General features: G+C 36.6%; 1 protein-coding gene across 1 annotated transcript in view; it reads right to left on the minus strand.

Annotated features, from left to right (window-relative positions):
• Window positions 1-704: 704 nt before the first annotated feature.
• SPEF2 (sperm flagellar 2) overlaps window positions 705-22,237 on the minus strand; it is a 191,489-nt gene continuing 169,956 nt past the window's right edge. Inside the window, 6 exon segments of the mRNA XM_049769039.1 lie at window positions 705-775; window positions 778-808; window positions 7,299-7,421; window positions 7,621-7,854; window positions 18,209-18,385; window positions 22,000-22,092. Coding sequence (XP_049624996.1) covers window positions 705-775; window positions 778-808; window positions 7,299-7,421; window positions 7,621-7,854; window positions 18,209-18,385; window positions 22,000-22,092 — 729 coding nt within the window.

Genomic DNA, 22,237 nt, shown 5'->3' on the forward strand with positions numbered 1-22,237 from the left:
AAAAGTTCAACTGATTGTGAATTGACAAAGCTAAATTCTGTGTCCAATAAATATTTAGAGTCTGAGTAGAAGAGAGAGAAAGGATATCATAAAAATCTAGTAATTAAGAATTCATTATTAATTACTTAAATAATACTTTCTTGAGATAAGCATTATTGAATTCAGATCACTAACTTATAAGGTAAAATGATATACGAGTACATGTATATCCATTTATAAAGGCAACATTGTCCTATATTAAAAAGAATTATGAGTAACTGGTACAAGAATGAATATACCAGCAATTTTTAATGCAGCCTTCTTTTGAAGTGGCATGGAAATGTTACTACATACAGAACAAGAACAAAAAATATACATAACAGTATATCCCTGATATTAAACTTTGAGAAAAAATATGTCTGATAGGAATTGCCATATCAGATGTTCTCACAGATGATAGGTTTGTGTGTGATTATTTTCTAGTTTCTAGTTTCTCTTATTTTTAAAACCATTTCAAATACATTCCTCTTTATTTTGTTATTTTGTTATAAAACTTAAATTTTATTATAGTACATTTTCCAATTTAAGTAGGATCCTCTTTTAGTACTCTCAAAACTTAACCTGGTAGTGATCAACCTGGTAGTTTCTACTCTCACAATGATAATAAATAATAGTCCTCAGGTTAATATTTGGTGTATGGAAGATTCATTTCCCAATTTTAAAAATTATATATTTTGTTTTTGTTTCTTTTCCTCTGGAAGTCTTGAAGGAGAGCTTTCTCCATCATTTCCTTGCCATAAACATATCTTTGGAAAATAATTTTAATAACCTAAAAGAAGAGATTCAAAAAGGAATTATAAATAGGTAAATGATTTATAATTAAAAGTTATTAATAGGGGCCGAAGAGATAGCATGGAGGCAGTGTGTTTGCCTTGCATGCAGAAGAATGGTGGTTCGAATCCTGGCATCCCATATGATCCCCTGAGCCTGCCAGGAGTAATTTCTGAGCATAGAGCCAGAAGTAACCCTTGAGCGGGGCTGGGTGTGACCCAAAAACCAAAAATCCAAAAAAAATGTTATTAATATATAACAGTGATCGAATAGTTTTAATTTTTTCTCTTGAAGAAATTGTTTCAATATTTGCAACTTACTAGTTATACACATGGATTCTCCATTAAGAGCAATTGAATAAAGTCTAGTATTTAATGGACATAGTTAAAGATTATTTTTATTTAATGATAATAATTTATTTTTATTTAATAAATAAAATGTAGTGTTTGCCTTCTATTAATTTAATTATGTCTGTATCTGTAGACTCAGAATTTTACAACAGTAGGTGGGTTTGGGAAGGAAACATTTTGTTTCACGATGTTTTGGGGGTTGTTTTCTTTTGTTTTGGGGCCACAGCCAGCAGTGTCCAGGGGCTATTCCTGACTCTGTACTCAGAAGTTACTCCTGGTAGACTTGGGGGGTAATATGTGATGCCAGAGATTGAACCTAGGTCAGCTGTGTGCAAAGCAAACATGCAAAGCAAAAGTTTTCAAGGCAAACTACTTTATACTTTAATATGTGCAAGGCAAAATTTTGCAAGGCAAACTACTGCTGTGCTATTGCTCCAATCCCCCACAATGTTTTTTAATACCATGGATAGAATGGTTTATTATTCAGCTATTTAAATTGTCTATCAATTCCAAATTTTATTTTTATTTTATTTTGGGGGGCTTGGGGCTACAACTTGTACTGCTCATAGGTTACTCCTGGCTCTGCAATCTCAAATTACTCTGGGTAGGCTCAAGGGATCATAGGGGATTTTGGAGACCCAGGTCAGCACCATGCAAGGCAAATGCCCATCCCACTGTGCTATCACTCTGGCCCAATTCCACATTTTAAATCACTGATATTTTTTAGAGTAAACATAAAACATCTCCACAATGTAAAATACATCCAAAGATATAAAAATGTGTGGAGCTGAAGTGATATAGTTTCGCTTTTTATGTCACAACTTTAGGGAAGTGTTTAAATAATGTAAGTTTCTTTTCCCTAGAGCTGACTTTCACAGATTTTAATGTGGCTATGGTCATTTCACTCATGAAGATGAGTTAGCTCACATCTGAGTAGCTGAATAATACACGCAGTTCCAGGAATCAAAATGAATCATTTTCTTGAAGTACCTTATTCTTTAAAAACATATATCTTCTATAAGAAAAGGTCATTGTAGAGTGAACTAATGGAAAAAGGACAATTTTCACCATTGACCTTTTTTGGATCTACTGTTCTTGATAATATGCATTCTTTGGTAAACCACTGCTGAAATTTTGACTGCTAACTAGGGGATTAAGGAATGAGCTCACCTATAAATTTTTGAAACTTCCATAGAATAAAGGAATTCTAAATTCCAGATTTTTAAAGCAGTAGTAGCTAAGTTTATGGCTAAAATTAGGGAACACAATTTTTAGTAGCAGTGAGGAAGAGAGAATAAGTTGAAGGAGCTTGACAATACTTGACATATATGTCTTTTAGACTGAAAAGCATTGGAACAGTCATCATGTTTATTATAAAACTTAAGGAGATTAGAGATTATTTTAAAGTCTGATATTTCTTTTTAGAGGAAAAAGTGGTGTGAAAGCCACTTCAAGTCTCATAGACACTTCATCCTCAAGCAATTGGTCCTGAATCATTGTTTTTTAAGAAACTCTTTATGATTTTCTGATTTTAGCAGTAGAAGACATTGTTATCACACATTGAGTGAAAATCTTAATTTTAGTATATATGATTAAAGAACTGTATGTTTATCCAGCATGCATTTCTCCCAAGAGAAATTCGTATAGGTAATATTATGTTCAATTACACTTGTAAATATATTTGTCAGGGTAAATTTACCTAATTTGCAGATAAACTAGTATCTCCACTGATTCTTTTATATTTAACCAAAGCATTTGTATAAAAATTTAGGAATATTTTTGGAAAAACTGACCTGTATAAGTCTATGAGAAAAAGAAGTTGAATAAATGACTATGACCAAACCACTAAAAAATTCACCACAAAAGCTAAATATTTTAAAGAGAAACTGACCACTTTGACCTTCTGGGACCTTACTTCAAATCCTTTGTCATCATGACAGTCCTTTATTTCCAAAGAGGAGACACTGCATAGAAATGAAATGCAGGCCTATTCATCCCTCTATATATAACTGTACATGGTTAGAAATAATTCATATCTGCTGTAACTACCATCAGACAAGTAGTAGTAGTTGTTGTTGTTGTAGTAGTAGTAACACTATCATAAAAAACAATATCATCAAATCTATAGTTCTTAAATGCTACTTATCTGTCAACTTGAAAGATTTCCTCAGTGTCAAACATGTATTAAATGAACATTAAGCTACTTGATCCATACAAGAAGTCTATGAGGTATGCATGACAGTAAATCTTATTTTGCAGATGGGAAAACCAAGACACAAGAAGGTCAGTTGTATAAGGTCACACCATTTGGAGATGTGAACTCAATAAGAGGAGCTCCAAGTCCACTCCAGAGCTCCAAAAGAGGCTACTTTCCATTAGGAGAAAAACTAAAGCATGATAATAATTCCTCATACTTGGTTTTTCCTTCCAAGTATGTATTTTCAAATATTGCTTGTAAATATGAATCTTGTCAACACAGAACTCTCAGGTAACAATCTTCATTTCCCACTGTTTATAACAGCAAACAACTTTTTAACCTGAAAACCACACTCTTAGCTTTTGCTCTACTTATCTGGAAAGATCTTCAAATAACATCTCTGTGGTTAAAGTTCATTTTAAAATGTGATCTATTTACTTGTGTTTGGATATATGGAGCAAAAAAATGATGAAATGATGGCTATATGTATTCCTGAATCTTTAGAGATGTTCTTTCCTTCTTAATTTTTTTGGTTAGTAAAAATAAGAACATAAAAATATCTTGAGAAATATGAGTGGAATTTTCTTACTTGGAAGGAGACCTTATTAATTTTAGCATCTTAGAACTGGAGATCTTCAGGTCATAGATTAAACTCTCATGGGTTAAGACCCTTGAAAGAGGACTTTATTGATTCTTGAAAAGAGGGGATGTGGGAAGATATGAAGGAAAAAGAGAATTAGGGTTAAAGTATATCCCTACAAGAAGATCTATACACCAATAAAAGGATAGACTTACAGAAAGGCTCTTCTGTTGGAATAGTGTTAGGTGATACTGTTATCAAAAGCCTGGTTGGAAATAAACCTTCATCCAAGTTTTTGTCACCTACAGGGTTTTCTGTGCACCAGGGAATATTTGTGAACTGTGCAAAGTTGGCATTGGTGGTTATCAAGGGACTCTTGGACTACAAAGTCATCAATTCCTAGACCTCTTGCTACACACAGCACATTTCCGCTCAAAGAAGTATGTTGAGCAACATACCAGGTATATTACAAGTACTGAAACTTTTTTCAAGTGGAGAGAAATATAGACAAGATGTGTTCCTAGAATTCAGCATATTTTCAAGGATTTGACACTTGAAATCAACCAATTGTTGACTGTTTTCTTTTCCTGGGAAATGTTGAGTTGGTTATTTAATGCAAGTTACTCATATTTTGTCATTCTGGCCAAGGAATTCTCCTTGTTTTTTTGGAAGTCTATCTCCTTTTAAGTGAAGAGATAACTTTGATTGTTTATGATATGATTTGTTCTGGGTAATATAAGGTACATCCTAATATATAAAAATCCAAGGTAATAGAAAATTCTAAGGACTTTACTAGTTTTAAATAATAGGGCTGTTCTCTAAAAGGTGAAGCTGGACAACAGGATTCCTCTAAAAATGACGGACCTCTGCCACCCACCTTACACACAATGATAAAAGAGGATGTATATTTTAAGAATTGGTGTCCCTAAACCATCCGATTATGTGAAACGACTGGCTTTCCCTCTTCTGCTTTTTCCCCTTTCTACTGTTCCAGTGATTTAAAATCACCGATTTATGCCTCTTCCTCCTAAGTGAGAAAATATGGTCTATGTTCATGATGCTACAAGATAAACAAATACTAAAAGGGGACATATTAGTTTTTTGGCAAACAATTTATGTGCTGGAATGCATGAATATAGCAGCTTGGAATAATCAGTAGCCAAATTTTCAAATATTCTGGGTATGGTAAAATATGATTTTAAAGAAAGAACTTTATTAAATATAGAGACATTATTATTTGGTTAAAAGACAAAGAAATATTTTAGGGTATAGAAATTAACACTACATTGTGTCCCTACTCAGAAATCTATTCATTTTCATCACTTATCTAATTGAATGCAAATTCTCCCCATGTGATATCAGGATCCCTTGAAGTCTGCTGAATCTTACTAATTCAGTGAGATCACTGCAAACCCTTTGCAGATTGAACTCCAGGAGTTGGTATTCCCATCCTTCTCCTGAAGCTTTGCTCCCAATGTTTCTGAGATGCTGATGAGTTTCTTGCACTTCTGATGCTGCTTCTTTTCTAATCAAAGCAAAATCCACCTTGACCTCCCCTCTCTCGTGCTTTTATCATTTTTTGAAGAGAGCTGATACTTGCACACAAAAATGTCCCACAGTTTAAGTTTCTATAGTTTTACTCTGAGGTAGTTTACCTAATCTCTTGTAAATCCTGCATTTAAAAATTCTTTTGCAGGGGCTGGAGAGATAGTGCAGTTAGGGTGTTTGCCTTGCAAATGGCTAATCCAGGATGAAGATTGGTTCCGCAGCATCCCATATGGTCCCCTAAGCCAGGAATGATTTCTGAGAGCATAGCCAGGATTAACCCCTGAGTGTCACTGGGTGTGGCCCAAAAAACTAAAAAAGTCTTTTGCAGGCAGAATGAAATTTGCTTCAGAGTCATAAATGAATTTCATACTCATTGTTATAGTTCCATGGAACTATATGCTACTGGCCTCAGAAACAAATACTTAGCAATCTTAACAACTTTCATTTCTGTAGTATTTGCCATGTGTCAGATGCTGTATCTAGTGCCTTAGATGCATGATTTCATTTATCTCAACCCCTTGAATAGGAATGGCTTTTACTCATAGAATCAAGAGACAGCTAAGACCAAATATATAATAGACCTGAGATTCAGTCCCATAACTTTCTAATCCCAAAGTCTGTGACCTTAAATGCTATAAGTGTACTTCACATCAGAATTGAAATGAATTTTAATGAAATTAAAATTCAATAAAATAGTAACTTGATAAAATTTTGTGAACAATACAAATGCTGTACATATAAAAGGACAAAGTTTCAGGACATATAAATAAAGAAACAAAAATATTTAGGCCTGGCCCATTTGATATGGAGATATGGAAGGCAGTTACTGAGAAGACAGAAGAAAGAAGAAAGCATCTTCTCTTTTATTACTATCTTTATTTAAATACCTTGATTACAAATATGATTGTAGTTGGGTTTCAGTCATGTAACACCCATGCTTCATCAAAATGAAAGTGTGTTCACCCAAAACTGAGAAAAAGCCTTTGTAGTCTAATTAGCAGGGCAAAAAAGGAGATTTTTATGCTGCTGACATGGTGAATGGAAGGATTATCAGAGTTTCTTGCACTCCAAAAGGGAGTCTTCTTCTTCCTTAGCCCCCAACAGCTAGAGTCCTGATATTCCGCAATAATGCATACTCAGCTCTACTCTCAGACCTACTGGGTTACGATGTAATCTTTGAGGTTTAGTTCTTCCTTTCTTCTGCTTGATTGGTTGTATATATTGGTATTCTGCTCAGTTCCCCCATTTTCAACGCTGTTTTTCTGAATTAATCCAATCTTTCCTAAGTAGTGTCACTTTAGCATTATGAAGGCAATGTGTACCATGATTAGCACATAAGAAATATGTCGGTGTTGAGGAATTATGTGAGTTTTTTTTTCTTCATTTGAAAGGTAGAACTTATTTAGTACTGTTTAATCATAAAGTAGTGTTGTTTGAGGGTTGGAATGATACAGAAAACTCAACTGTCACTTACCCAGTATCAATTATCTATCTCCAGTTTTCTTTTGTGGATCCAATGTAAACCCATAGTTCTAAAGCAGGAGCTCTATGGTACTAATACTGTTAGCCGAAAATGATAGAATTCTGGTACACACTAACATTCTGGCACATATCTTTCTGTGCCTGACCTTTCTGCCTTTGGAGTATACAGGCTGGCCATTCTCAAATGATGCTATGACCAGCTCCGTTTTTCCCCCAGACTTAGTTCTATACAAGTCCAGCTTCTTTTCCCACTGTGCTAGTCAAAATTAGAGCTGTCCGATGTCCTGCAATTTCTCAAACCTCAGAGCAACTTAATTAGGGTAATACTCACAGGAAGTTTATAATCTGGATAACTTAAAATCAGGTCTTGAATAAAAGGATGTTTCAAAAGAGCAGCGACTTCAATTGACTCCATATCATTGACACCTAGGTCATGAAAGACTTTTTGAAAGCTCTTTAAAAAAGAAGGAAAGAATAAATGAGTTAACTTTACAATCCTGCACATGTTAAAAATGAACTTACTTCTAAGATAATTCACCAAAATTTCTCTTCAGTTGAAACAATCTGAGAGCAACTGCATGAAAATACATTATAAGTTATAGAAAACTTTTTCTATAGGTATATTTGCTCTTTTATAAAGTAACATAACCAACCTCTAAATAAATATTTCTTTTCCTTAGGTGGTTGACAAATCTGCTAGAGTCTTGTGCTTCATTTCCTCCTCGGAACACTTTGAGGAGTGTTTCTATAGAAATATTTTCTGTGTTTAAATTTTCAGGGACTATTTCTTCCATTTCTTCTAGTTCCTCTTTGGATTCTCTCTCAATATTTTTTTCATAAATTTCAGAATATTTCTCAGTTGTGTTTACATGGGAAAAGGAGTCAATCTGCACAATTGAATGAAAAGAACCCAATGTAATTCTGAAACCTTTCCAGAAATATAGAAAGAACTAAGCTTATTCTATGCTTTTTAGATGCTGGGATGATGGCACCAGAAACACAGCCTACAGACAATACCCTCACAGCCTAATGACAATATCCTCACTTATTTCTTTGGAAGTAAGTTAGAAGCCCAACCAATTCAGCTTATGGTTGCAGAGTTGGGGTATAGTTTACTCATCTTGTTTGATTTGGCTTTTATACTACAAGGTATCCCATATTCTAACAAATGAGTACTGAAATGAGTGACTATAGTTGGTGATCAAACTTCCTGGCATGATTGCTAGTTTTCAGCAGGATTTTCTTGGAAATTGTTGCAATTAAGAGATTGTGGTCAGTTAATTTCTTAAGTAGATAGTTTCTAAGAGATCTAGAACCATTCACTTCGAAATTGTGCATCAAGCTCTACCAAATATTTTTTAAATATTAGAATTTATTATATTATGAACATATTTAGAACCATAAATCTGAATGATTCAGGCTAATCACATCATTCCCATTGTTTGTTTATTCACCAGTTCTATATTAAACTATCATTCTTACCCAATATAAATTATTTTTTAAGGTTAGCTAGACTGTAATTTCAAATTTTAGGTAAGAAATTCCCAGAGATGAAATCAGCACTGGCAATAAAGGCTTTTTGAGTGAGTCATGGAGAAATGGAAGTGTTGTTATTTGTTTTCCATGAGATAGTTATCATGAATGCTCTTTCTTTTTTTTTTAATTTATTTAAACACCTTAATTACATACATGATTGTGTTTGGGTTTCAGTCATGTAAAGAACACCACTCATCACCAGTGCAACATTCCCATCACCAATGTCCCTAGTCTCCCTCCTCCCCACCCGACACCCACCTGTACTCTAGACAGGCTCTCCATTTTCCTCATACATTCTCGTTATTAGGACAGTTCAAAATGTAGTTATTTCCCTAACTAGACTCATCACTATTTGTGGTGAGCTTCCTGAGGTGAGCTGGAACTTCCAGCTCTTTTCTCTTTTGTGTCTGAAAGTTATTATTACAAGGGTGTCTTTCATTTTTCCTAAAACACATAGATGAGTGAGACCATTCTGCGTTTTTCTCTCTCTCTCTGACTTATTTCACTCAGCATAATAGATTCCAAGTACATCCATGTATAGGAAAATTTCATGACTTCATCTCTCCTGACAGCTGCATAATATTCCATTGTGTATATGTACCACAGTTTCATTAGCCATTCGTCTGTTGAAGGGCATCTTGGTTGTTTCCAGAGTCTTGCTATGGTAAATAGTGCTGCAATGAATATAGGTGTAAGGAAGGGGTTTTTGTATTGTATTTCTGTGTTCCTAGGGTATATTCCTAGGAGTGGTATAGCTGGATCATATGGAAGCTCAATTTCCAGTTTTTGGAGGAATCTCATATCGCTTTCCATAAAGGTTGAACTAGACGGCATTCCCACCAGCAGTGGATAAGAGTTCCTTTCTCTCCACATCCCCGCCAACACTGTTTATTCTCATTCTTTGTGATGTGTGCCATTCTCTGGGGTGTGAGGTGGTATCTCATCGTTGTTTTGATTTGCATCTCCCTGATGATTAGTGATGTGGAACATTTTTTCATGTGTCTTTTGGCCATGTGTATTTCTTCTTTGTCAAAGTGTCTGTTCATTTCTTCTCCCCATTTTTTGATGGGGTTAGATGTTTTTTTCTTGTAAAGTTCTGTCAGTGCCTTGTATATTTTGGAGATTAGCCCCTTATCTGATGGGTATTGGGTGAATAGTTTCTCCCACTCAGTGGGGGGCTCTTGTATCCTGGGCACTATTTTCTTTGAGGTGCAGAAGCTTCTCAGCTTAATATATTCCCATCTGTTAATCTCTGCTTTCACTTGCTTGGAGAGTGCAGTTTCCTCCTTGAAGATGCCTGTAGTGTCCTGGAGTGTTTTGCCTATGTGCTGTTCTATATATCTTATGGTTTGGGGCTGATATCGAGGTCTTTAATCCATTTGGATTTTACCTTCGTACATGATGTTAGCTGGGGGTCTAAGTTCAATTTTTTGCAAGTGGCTATCCAATTGTGCCAACACCACTTTTTGAAGAGGCTTTCCCTGCTCCATTAGGATTTCCTGCTCCTTTATGAAAAATTAGGTGATTGTATGTCTGGGGAACATTTTCTGAGTATTCAAGCCTATTCCACTGCTCTGAGGACCTGTCCTTATTCCAATACCATGCTGTTTTGATAACTATTGCTTTGTAGTACAGTTTAAAGTTGGGGAAAGTAATTCCTCCCATATTCTTTTTCCCAATGATTGCTTTAGCTATTCGAGGGTGTTTATTGTTCCAAATGAATTTCAAAAGTGTCTGATCCACTTCTTTGAAGAATGTCGGGGGAATCTTTAGAGGGATGGCATTAAATCTGTATAATGCCTTGGGGAGTATTGCCATTTTGATGATGTTAATCCTGCCAATCCATGAGCAGGGTATGTCTTTCCATTTCCGTGTGTCCTCACTTATTTCTTGGAGCAGAGTTTTATAGTTTTCCTTGTATAGGTCCTTCACATATTTAGTCAAGTTGATTCCAAGATATTTGAGTTTGTGTGGCACTATTGTGAATGGGGTTGTTTTCTTAATGTCCATTTCATCCTTATTACTATTGGTGTATAGAAAGGCCATTGATTTTTGTGTGTTAATTTTGTAGCCTGCCTCCTTGCTATATGAGTCTATTGTTTCTAGAAGCTTTTTGGTAGAGTCTTTAGGGTTTTCTAAGTAGAGTATCATGTCATCTGCAAACAGTGAGAGCTTGACTTCTTCCTTTCCTATCTGGATTCCCTTGATATCCTTTTCTTGCCTAATCGCTATAGCAAGTACTTCCAGTGCTATGTTGAATAGGATTGGTGAGAGAGGACAGCCTTGTCTTGTGCCAGAATTTAGAGGGAAGGCCTTTAGTTTTTCTCCATTGAGGATAATATTTGCCACTGGCTTGTGGTAGATGGCCTTCACTATATTGAGAAAGGTTCCCTCCATTCCCATCTTGCTGAGAGTTTTGATCAAGAATGGGTGTTGGACCTTATCAAATGCTTTCTCTGCATCTATTGATATGATCATGTGGTTTTTATTTTTCTTGTTATTGATGTTGTGTATTATGTTGATAGATTTACGGATGTTAAACCAGCCTTGCATTCCTGATATGAAACCTACTTGATCGTAGTGGATGATCTTCTTAACGAGGCATTGAATCCTATTTGCCAGGATTTTGTTGAGGATCTTTGCATCTCCATTCATCAGCGATATTGGTCTGTAATTTTCTTTTTTTGTAGCATCTCTGTCTGGTTTAGGTATCAAGGTGATGTTGGCTTCATAAAAGCTATTTGGAAGTGTTTCTGTTTGTTCAATTTCGTGAAAGAGTCTTGCCAAGATTGGCAGTAGTTCCTCTTGGAAAGTTTGATAGAATTCATTAATGAATCCATCTGGACCTGGGCTTTTGTTTTTTGGCAGACATTTGATTACTGTTTTAATTTCATCAATGGTGATGGGGGTGTTTAGATATGCTACATCCTCTTCCTTCAACCATGGAAGATTATAAGAGTCCAAGAATTTATCCATTTCTTCCAGGTTCTCATTTTTAGTGGCGTAGAGTTTTTCAAAGTAGTTTCTGATTACCCTTTGAATCTCTGTCATATCAGTAGTGATCTCTCCTTTTTCATTCCTGATACAAGTTATCAAGTTTCTCTCTCTCTCTTTCTTTGTTAGGTTTGCCAGTGGTCTATCAATCTTGTTTATTTTTTCAAAGAACCAACTTCTGCTTTCGTTGATCTTTCGGATTGTTTTTTGGATTTCCACTTCGTTGATTTCTGCTCTCAGCTTTGTTATTTCCTTCTGTCTCCCTATTTTTGGGTCCTTTTGTTGAGCACTTTCTAGTTCTATTAGCTGTGTCATTAAGCTACTCAGGTAAACTCTTTCTTCCTTCCTGATGTGTGCTTGCAAAGCTATAAATTTTCCTCTCAGTACTGCTTTTGCTGTGTCCCATAAGTTCTGAGAGTTTGTGTCTTTATTGTCATTTGTTTCCAGGAACCTTTTGATTTTCTCCTTGATTTCATCTCGGACCCACTGGTTATTGATATGAGGCTGTTTAACTACCAGGTGTTAAAGTGTTTCTTCTGAGTCCCTTTGGAGTTCACAAATAATTTCAGAGCCTTGTGGTCAGCGAAGGTAGTCTGTAAAATTTCTATCCTCTTGATCTTATGGAGGTATGTTTTATGTGCCAGCATGTAGTCTATCCTGGAGAATGTCCCATGTACATTGGAGAAGAATGTGTATCCAGGTTACTGCGGATGGAGTGTCCTATATATATCCACTAGGCCTCTTTCTTCCATTTCTCTCCTCAGGTCTAGTATATTCTTGTTGGGTTTCAGTCTGGTTGACCTATCCAGTGTTGACAAAGCCGTGTTAAGGTCCCCCACAATTATTGTGTTGTTGTTGATATTATTTTTCAGATTTGTCAACAGTTGTATTAAATATTTTGCTGGCCCCTCATTCGGTGCATATATGTTTAGGAGAGTGAATTCTTCCTGCTCTACGTACCCCTTGATTAATATAAAATATCCATCTTTGTCCCTTACAACCTTCCTGAGTATAAAGTTTGCATTATCTGATATTAGTATGGCCACTCCAGCTTTTTTATGGGTGTTGTTTGCTTGGATAATTTTTCTCCAGCCTTTTATTTTGAGTCTATGTTTGTTCTGACTATTCAGGTGCGTTTCTTGTAGGCAGCAGAAGGTTGGATTGAGTTTTTTGATCCATTTAGCCACTCTGTGTCTCTTAACTGGTGCATTTAGTCCATTGACGTTGAGAGAAAGAATTGTCCTGGGATTTAACGCCATCTTTATTATGAAATTTGGAGTGTCTTTTGGGTAGTCTTGTCTTAGATTAGGTCTTTCAGTTTTTCTCTTAAGACTGGTTTTGTGTCTGTGAAGTTTCTGAGCTGTTTTTTGTCTGTGAAACCATGTATTCTTCCGTCAAACCGGAAAGTGAGTTTTGCTGGGTATAGAATTCTGGGTGAAGCATTTATTTCATTCAGTCTTGTCACAATATCCCACCACTGCTTTCTGGCATTGAGTGTTTCTGGTGACATGTTTGCTGTAAATCTAAGGGAAGCTTGCTTGAACGTGATTTCCCCTTTTGATATTGCTGTTTTCAGAAGTCTGTCTCTATCTGTGGGATTTGTCATTGTGACTAGGATGTGTCTTGGGGTGGTTTTTCTGGGGTCTCTTTTGGTTGGTACTCTTCGGGCATGCAGGATTTGATCACATATATTCTTTAGCTCTGGAAGTTTCTCTTTAATGATGTTCTTGACCGTTGATTCTTCCTGGAAATTTTCTTCCTGGATCTCTGGGACTCCAATGATTCTTAAGTTGTTTCTGTTGATCTTATCATAGACTTCTATTTTCATCTGTTCCCATTCTTTGACTAATTTTTCCATTGTCTGCTCATTTGCTTTAAGTTTTTTGTCCAATCTCTCCTGCTGTATGGAATTGTTATGTATCTCATCTTCCACAGCAGCAAGTCTATTCTCAGCTTCTGATACCCTGTCCCAGAGCTTATCCATTTTGTCATTCACTTCGTTTACTGACTTTTTCAGTCCTGTTAGTTGACATGTTATTTAAGTTTGGAGTTTTGTGATTTCTGTCTTCATATTTTTTTGGTTCTTATTAGTGTTCTGTTCAACTCGATCCATGGTTTCTTGGAGTCCGTTGAGCATCTTCCATATTGCTCTTCTAAAGTCCTTATCTGAGAGGTTGATTAGTTGGTTGGTCATTATCTGGTCCTCAGAATTGTCATCTTCATTCTCTATGTCTGATGCTGGCCTGCGTTGTTTCCCCATTGTCACACTTGTATTGTGGGTTTTTCTACGTGTTGTGGTGGTATTCATTGTCTATATGATGCAGGCAGCACACTCCTCTGGCTCTGCCCTTTCTGTATGGGCTGACTTGCCTCTAAGGGAGGGGAGTCCTCCGTGGATGAAGCCTCACACTTGGTCAAATCTTACGCCCTAGCATGCAACAGAGAAGACAGTCCGGAGAGAAATGTTTGCTTCTGTGATATAGCACTGTTCTTAGTGTAATTTTTCCTTCTTGTTGCAATGGTGATCTTTTCTTAGAAAGAGTGCACGGCCGCTCCGCTGGAGCCTCTTTTTGCCCCACTCGCAAGAGTTTCACGCAAGAGGACAGTAGACAGACATATATAGGTCAAACTCACAGTTTTTCACAGTTGGGCCCCACTGGGCCGGTGTACTTTCATGGATTTTCCCTGCCTGGTGTCACACACAGGGAGCCGGCTTTTGCAAAGTCTTGCCGGTTTTCATGCTCTGTAGTCCCTCCCTGAAAATGGCCTCTGGGTGAGCGAGTTTTCTGGAGCCTCTTTTTGCCCCACTCGCAAGAGTTTCACGCAAGAGGACAGTAGACAGACATATATAGGTCAAACTCACAGTTTTTCACAGTTGGGCCCCACTGGGCCGGTGTACTTTCATGGATTTTCCCCGCCTGGTCTCTACCAAATATTTAGAAAGAAAAATAGAAATCAAATTGTGCATAGAAAGTCAGGTTGTGAATCTATCATGCTTTTTGAAACTTGGCAAAGTGCCAGGAGCTGGCATTTTGAACATGGGAAAGAGTAAATTTCTTCTGAAATTACTTGTTATTTATCAAAAGTTGAAAAATATCCCTGCTTTTGGACCAACAATTATAGATCTAGGATTGATTCTAAAGATATATTCAAATTCACAATGACTTTTACATATGGATTAAATGTTATTTATCAAAAAAATAAAACTCATGATTCCAAAAATGGGGGAATGTGGCATAATTTATAATGTGCTTCTGTACTGTGTTTAAAATTATGACTTAGAAAAGTCGCTAATAATATGAGAAAACAGCCATAGAAAATGTGCAAAGGAAAACAACACAAAATAATATTAGTAAATTACTAGTCATAGCAGACACTTATTATACTGGAGAACATAGCTTAAATGAAAAAAAAAAGCATTAAATGAGAAGCATTTAACTGAGTAAATGAAGGACGTATGAATTCCTATTCAGAGTACCTCAGTGGAACTATAAAGATATAAAGAGTTATCAATGATTAAAGTCTTGTTGGGATGTATGAGGTGTAACTAGCAGAATGAAACAGAGGAGGAATCCAATCTGTTTTCAGTATTGCCATAATTAAGATGCTAACTTCTCAAAGACTTTATATAATCATAGTGAGCTAAATGATTCTTTGTTTTAGTTTTTGAGTCATACTTGTCTATGATTAAAGATTACTCCTGGATTTATGCTCAGGGATTAATAATGGAGGTTCTTAGGCGACCATATATAGTGCCAAGGATTGGCTAAATATACTGTAACTACTGAGTCCTTATACTGTCTCTTTAGCTCATGAACTTCTTTAATCAATAAGGAGTATGTTAAACATTCAAAAACTTGTAGTAATAATATTCTTAACCTATTTATGATAGTTTTAAAGACTTTTTTTGCTATATTTGCTATACCAAATATATATATATATCTATAAATATACATAAATATTTGCAAAATATATATTTTTGGAGGATGTTGGAGCACAATATACTCAGTGTCAGAGGGAAAGGAGAGAAAGCAGAGAGTAGAGCCAAAGGACAAAGATCAGCATTTTGGTGAGACCACAAGATGTATAGGAGAAGGGGCCTCTTTCCTGCTGACACATCTGAAAGCTCATTTTTGAATGTTTGTATTATGACACTTATTAGTGACTTCAAAATTCCATGGCAGGGCAGATTGTGGTGCTGGCACGTTCTATGCCACGCAAGACTTGCTCTCAGAAGCAGGCTTGGAAAGGTGCCTAATCTTGCATTTCTATTCCACAGCTAGCTTAGTACCAATTTCAGAAGACAGAATAGAAGGGGAAACCTTAGACCTAATATGGGCAAAGCATCTATGAGAAAAATAAAGCAAAAAATGTTGTGCTTTGAACTCCCGGGTCATTAAACACTTTGCCAAGATATTTTAACAAGAGTTTCAAATGTAAAAGATTCATGTTCACAATTTATGGAATTTTGTCATTAATACCCCATCCCACGTAGACCAGAATGAACCAACCATCTTCCTAAATGATAACTAACTTAAAGCTTCACCAGAGGTAGCACATTATAAGCAAATGCTTTACTCTTGAGCATCTTTTAAATTATCCATGAATCCATGGATTTCAAAGAAGGCCGACTTCACATTAAATAGCAGTATGAGTAGCAGAAATGTCAGGAGATTTCCAGTTGTTTGTTAGAAAAGAAAAAAATGGAGATTTGATTAAATGTCTTGGGAGTGAATATGGATCTTTCAGAGGTGTTATTTTCTAAGCAGGCTCATTATGACTTCTTGGGATAAGGTTGCCCAGGAAACAAGAACACACTTGGAAATGGCATAATTGGAGGCAGCTTGGTGAGGGTAAGGTTGATTAAGAAGGAGGGTGGTGAGAAGGTCCTGTATTGCAGAATGTCCCAGGGTTCACTCCAAGTCAGGACCAGGTTCTTGTCTGCAGTGTGATGGTTCTGTGCACCAAACCTACTTTTCTCCCCCATTCCTGTTACATCTCCTTGGTTCATTTCCTGTGCAGTACATATGAGGTTTTATTTTATTTTACTTTATTAATTTTTTTAAGTCCTGTTGAGAGAAGCACTCAGTGGAGCTGCTTCCTGGTGGGGCTCCAGAGAGGAGGTTCAGGGACAAAGAAGGATACTGTATCTTCCTGTGCTGGCTGGTCAAGCTGCTGCCCACCCAGGCAGCTGTCTGTTGCTATGGCAGCAGCTCTAGTGTAAGCTTCCTTTTCCTTGTTCTTTAAAGCTTGCTGCAAGTGCCTGGATCCTATTATTTTCCACTGCCTGGAATGTCTGCACTTCACTGTACTTGGAAACGGGGTTCTACTCCACATTCCTGTATCCCTCTTCCTCCCATCTGTCTAGGTTATGTTCACATAGCATTAATTGAGGACTTGCTAGATGGCGGCAACTTTGCGGACCTAAAGATGGCTGGTATGTTGTCCTCAACCTAAGGTAGAAATCACCTGGAAATATGATTCAATAAATTCAATAGAAAGACCAGGCTTCACTACCTCCCACTTTTGCACTGCCCCATTATTATCTCACTCCCACCCCCAGCCCACAGTGTGCTCTCAAGAGCACAGGAGAGATTCTGGGAAAAGGGCAAATGAAGTCCCATTGAAGCTGTCCCTATCTAACGCTTACTCGCCTCCTGTCTGAGGAGGCAGCATTTCCTAGTGGCCACCAGTACTTCTTTCATGATGTAAGAAGTCAAGCAAAGGGACAACTAAATATAATGGTTAATTTTTTGTTCTGATAGCTTGAGCCTGAACCCCCATCCCCCAAAAGTCCAGATAATACTAACTCTTTAGAATTCCTAAAGAATATGTTATCAGACATACACTCTTTATTATACATAAAATAATTTTAGTAGTCCTAAATTGTATTCGATACAACCTTCTTTTTCTTTGGGTGCAGGTAAAATGCTTGTGGATTTTACATCATGATTTTGGCTGGAAATGTTCAAGTGACCCATAGATCTGGGATGTATCCGAGGCCTGAGATTGATTTACTCTTAGTTTCTGTACGTTGTAAATAAACTGGGTTGCTCATCTTCCACTTAGTATTAATTTATTATGGGTGTGAAGTAAAGATGAGCAGGCCTGAGGGACAGTAAACAACCGGCATGGCAAGTGGCTGACCCAGTCTTGATCTCTGAGCCACATAATATCTCCTGAGCACTACCAGGAGTGATCCCTCAGCACAGAACCAGGAGTAAGCTCTGATAACTGCTCGGTGTGGCCCTCAAAGAAAACAAGCAAAATAAAGTTGGTTCATTACAGAGTGAACTTTGATTCTACTAAGAAACTTTGGGTTTATTTTTATTTTACCACAGAAATGTTTTGAGTAATGGGTCCCAGTGTTTGATCCAATTGAATAAGTTTTATTGGAGACCTAGGATATGGAATGACTTCTGTTAAGGGACCCAGAAAAATGCAGAGAGAAAGGGATCTGTTGTTCAAAGTTAAAATCTCTGGCCATGGAGCGATAACACAGCAGGTAGAGCATGCCTTCGCACTGCCAAACCTGATTCCCGGTATCCCGTATGGTCCCTTAATCCTACCAGGAGTGATTTCTGAGGGGAAAGCCAGGAATAACTCCTCAGTGCTATTGGGTGTGGCTGAAAACAAACAAACAAACAAACAAACAAAACTCCTTGGCCACTCCCTCCTGACTTTAGTCCCGGTTCTCTGGAATGCAATTACCTTTACAGCAATAGGCATAGTTTCAATCGGTTGAAAGACATGAGTCCCAATAGCCACACTAAGTGCTCGGTAGACTCCTTCTGTGGGGTTTGGATGGGCAGCATAATAAAGCAGCATCTCTGTGTAATCTAGCAGTGGTGGGTCTTTTTCATAGTCAGCAAATAGCCTAAAGAAAAACTGTTACACAAGAAGAATTTCAATTTGACATAAAATGCAGATATTCCAGGGGTTTGTCAGAGAGCTGGAATGGAGTAGCATTAGAGGACTGAATTAGGAAAATTGACAAATTCCAAATGGTATGAGAATGAAAACAATAAAAACCAAGCAAATAGAGAAAAAGTACAACTTGAGATTCTGTTGTTAGTGAAAATTGCAAGTGAATCAATAGTATTGATATATCCAGGAAAGGTGCACTGATTAAACCTGTAGGGAAATTGATTAGCCTCCCGGGAAATCACAGGTTAAGCAGGAAAACAGAGCCTTCGAGTAAGCACATTCTGTATGTCTTAATACCATCCTGGCAAACTTTTCTGGGGGTAGTATGTTGGGATATGATGCCCTAAATCACCAGAACTTTATCCTTCTAATCTTGAAACTGGCTCATGCTACTTTGAACTTTAAATAGAATGTATGACTAGTAATGTGATTTATTCCCATATAGATTCACACCACTGAGTAATCTAGTAAACCCCTGAACTCTAGTCTGTTGGGAAAATCTTCCTCCTAGAGGACTAAATTGACTATCAACACTGCAAGGCACGTGTCTTCCACATTTGGCAGTAGGGGTAGTGGTTAATAATCCAGTATCCCTTGGAGTCCTTTGAAGCTGAGGCTAAATTTAAGATCACAGGCCACAGTCAAGCTTGTCTAAGATCTGAGTGATCATTTGAGGAGGAGTTGGCTTCCTGAACCAGCTTGTCTGAAACAAGTGTATTCAGTGATCTGGAGAACTTTCAGAACATAGATTCCAATCATGTATTTAGTTCTGGAGTGGGTTATATTTTTGCATGATTGGGATTCTCCAAGGCAATTTCAGTATTGCTATCCTGCTTCACACCTTGAGTAGTTTCCTGAATCCAAAGGTGTTTCTATTGTGTCATTCTCTATTATCAATGATGCTAACAAAGATGAGCAACATTTGATAGAAGTCAGGATAAATAAGAGAAAATAAGTTTTCCATATTCAGCATATCTAACAGAAATTTAAATAAAAATGACTTTAGCAGAAAAAAGGTATTGAATCTGTTCTGCTGCAAAGCAGAAAAACAATCTGAGAGGTAGATGGATCTGAACATTCATTTATTCATTCACTTTCCTTGGTCTGAAATGCAACCCAGACCAGAGTCAGACTGGGTCACTTAAAAGGATGTTCTGACAGTGAGGTGTCTTTGATGTTTCTGGAGCTATAATTCAAGTTATGGGTTCTTTCAGGACTTTGTGTTTTTCTCATCATCCTTCTTGTCTGTGAGTAGGAAATTAGGAATTTTAGATGCAGCAGGTGTGGAGGACATAAAGTTAACAGATAATTTTAGCTTTGTGCTTGGTTGCTGAGCTTCTGTTTTTTTTTGTTTGTTTGTTGTTGTTGTTGTTGTTTTGGTTTTTTTTACATGAGGCATTGAACGGTAATATTATTTCCATTGAGTTGCCTTCCTAAATGCCATGCATGAAAGATTTTATTAACAAAGAAATGGAATATTACAGATCAATGGAAGATCTACAAAATAAAATAAGTTCATAAAGTTTCTCTGATTATATTGACTTCCTTTTAAATCAGTGGTTGGACACTTAAAAAAGGAACACTAAAAATGTTGTAGGAAGAATTCTAAGCCCACTTCCTGCCACAAACATATTGTGTAGTGCTTCCTTTGAGTTTGAGTGAGTCTTATGAGTGTAATAGTAGAACTGCTTCCATGGGTAGGCATTCTTGTATAGCAAAAGTAATGGAATTTGGCATCAATTGATTTTGAGGGAATCCAAAGGGAGACATATATTGCTTGACTTAATGGGGTGAGTCATTTAAGAAAAAGAAGTCGTGGGCTGGAGAGATAAAAACACGTAAAATAAAATAAAATGTAAAATGAATACCTCATATCTGTCAACCCATATTCAAATCTTTAGCACCACATGTGTTCCTCAGAGCACTACTAAGATTCTGTCTTGAGCAGATTCAGGAATAACGCTTAAGTACCTTGAGATGCATCCCTCTAAGACTAAAGTCTGAAAGAAACTTATTTGTAATTTTAAATGTTGTTGAGATAAAATTAATTTACATTAGTGTATAGGTACTTGGAAAATTCTCACATTTTTTCTAAAGTGGGCACATCAAAATACAAGAAAAATTACAAATATCTTTCCCCCTGCATCTATTGGAACCTTTAAAAGAAAACTTTTAAGCTAGAAACTTGGTCTTTTGTTCTCCATGAAGATTCTAGAAGTCCAGTGGCCATGTGGCAGGGAGTAAATAGACTCTCAGAGATGAACTTCTCCATTCTTTAGCTACCGAAGGACTCTGGTTTCACATTCTAAGAAAACCAACAACCAACAACCATCATCTATAAACTGTATCTGCCAATCCCTATCTTGGGCTTATTGGTCCGTTTCCTTTCTTTCACTTGTTATTATATAAGCATCTTATAGGTGCTCAAAACATGTACCCAATGTAAGGGAATTGCTTATTTTTAACTTGATAACTGGAGTCATAGTCAATTTGAACTAGTGATTAGCTGAAAATAGAATAATCAATATAAGTGGCTTGTTGTTTTTATCTAAATCTCATTTATCTCATCTCTTAGAGAATTTGACTGTGTCTGGTATATTAAACAAATTTTTTTTTTTTTGGTTTTTGGGCCATACCTGGCGATGCTCAGAGGTTACTCTTTGCTCTGCACTCAGAAATTGCTCATGGCAGGTTCGGGGGATCATATGGGATACTATGGATTCAACCCAGGTCCAGGACCTGGGTTAGCCACGTGCAAGGCAAACTCCCTTGTGTTATTGCCTTGGCCCTATATTTTAATTTTTATACACTTATAGTGATGTCTTAAATGTTTCAATTAATGAAAAAAGATACATATAGGGACTTAAGTGATAATACAGAAGGCATGTAGCCAACCTGGGTTAGATTCCCCTGCACTCCATCTGGTCCTCTGAACACATCAGGAATAATAAGTGAATACAGCGCCATGAGTAAACCCTGAGTACCACTGGGTACAGACCCAAAACAAAAATAATAATAACTTACCCTAACGTAGGTCAGATAGTTTTTAGCTTTCTTGCTTACATTGTGATGTCAGATATATTGGTTAATGTGCCACTTCTATAGTAATATTTTATAATATATTTTATATTTTATAGTTTGTAATTTAATAGCAAACTTGGCTACTTGCATAAGTTAGAAAAATTCAAAGAAAAAGAAAAATATATATTGAAAAATAATAATCCTATTTTAAGCTTTTAGTGTTGGAAGGATACTTGGGGGCAAATGTATTGAGTAACACCTGAGATTATTTTAGAGATGAGACAAGGAAACCCAAGAGGTGATGGAAATTGTTCAAGATCATACAGAGAGCAGACAATCAGATGGGCTCTAAAGATTTTTGTCTCCTACTTTCTCCTCCAGAGCAACTTTATGCTCAATTTAAAGTGCACAGTAAAATGAATATTAAAGTCTACACTTCGGGGATAAAAAAGACCTGAAATGTAGATTAGAGTATAAAGCAAATTACATACATTGGAAGTAAACAAAGAAATTTTATTGCATAAAATTTTTCTTTTATCCATCTCAGTAATTACCTCTATAAGATGCTTTTGCCTATTGAAGGGCAAGGGTTCAAGAGGATCTTCTGGAATTTTTATATTTTCTTCTCCCCTAAACCATAGACCAGCCTATAATGAAAATCAGTAAAATGTTACACCAAGATACAACCATTCTTAAACCCATAGAGATCAAACACAGCGTATTATATCCTAGAGCAGGGGTCTCTAAGACAGAGTGCAGAAGAGGGATGTTAAAACAAAATACTAGGATTTC

This window comes from Suncus etruscus, chromosome 2 (genome assembly GCF_024139225.1).
Source record: "Suncus etruscus isolate mSunEtr1 chromosome 2, mSunEtr1.pri.cur, whole genome shotgun sequence".
NCBI classification, from domain to species: Eukaryota; Metazoa; Chordata; class Mammalia; order Eulipotyphla; family Soricidae; genus Suncus; species Suncus etruscus.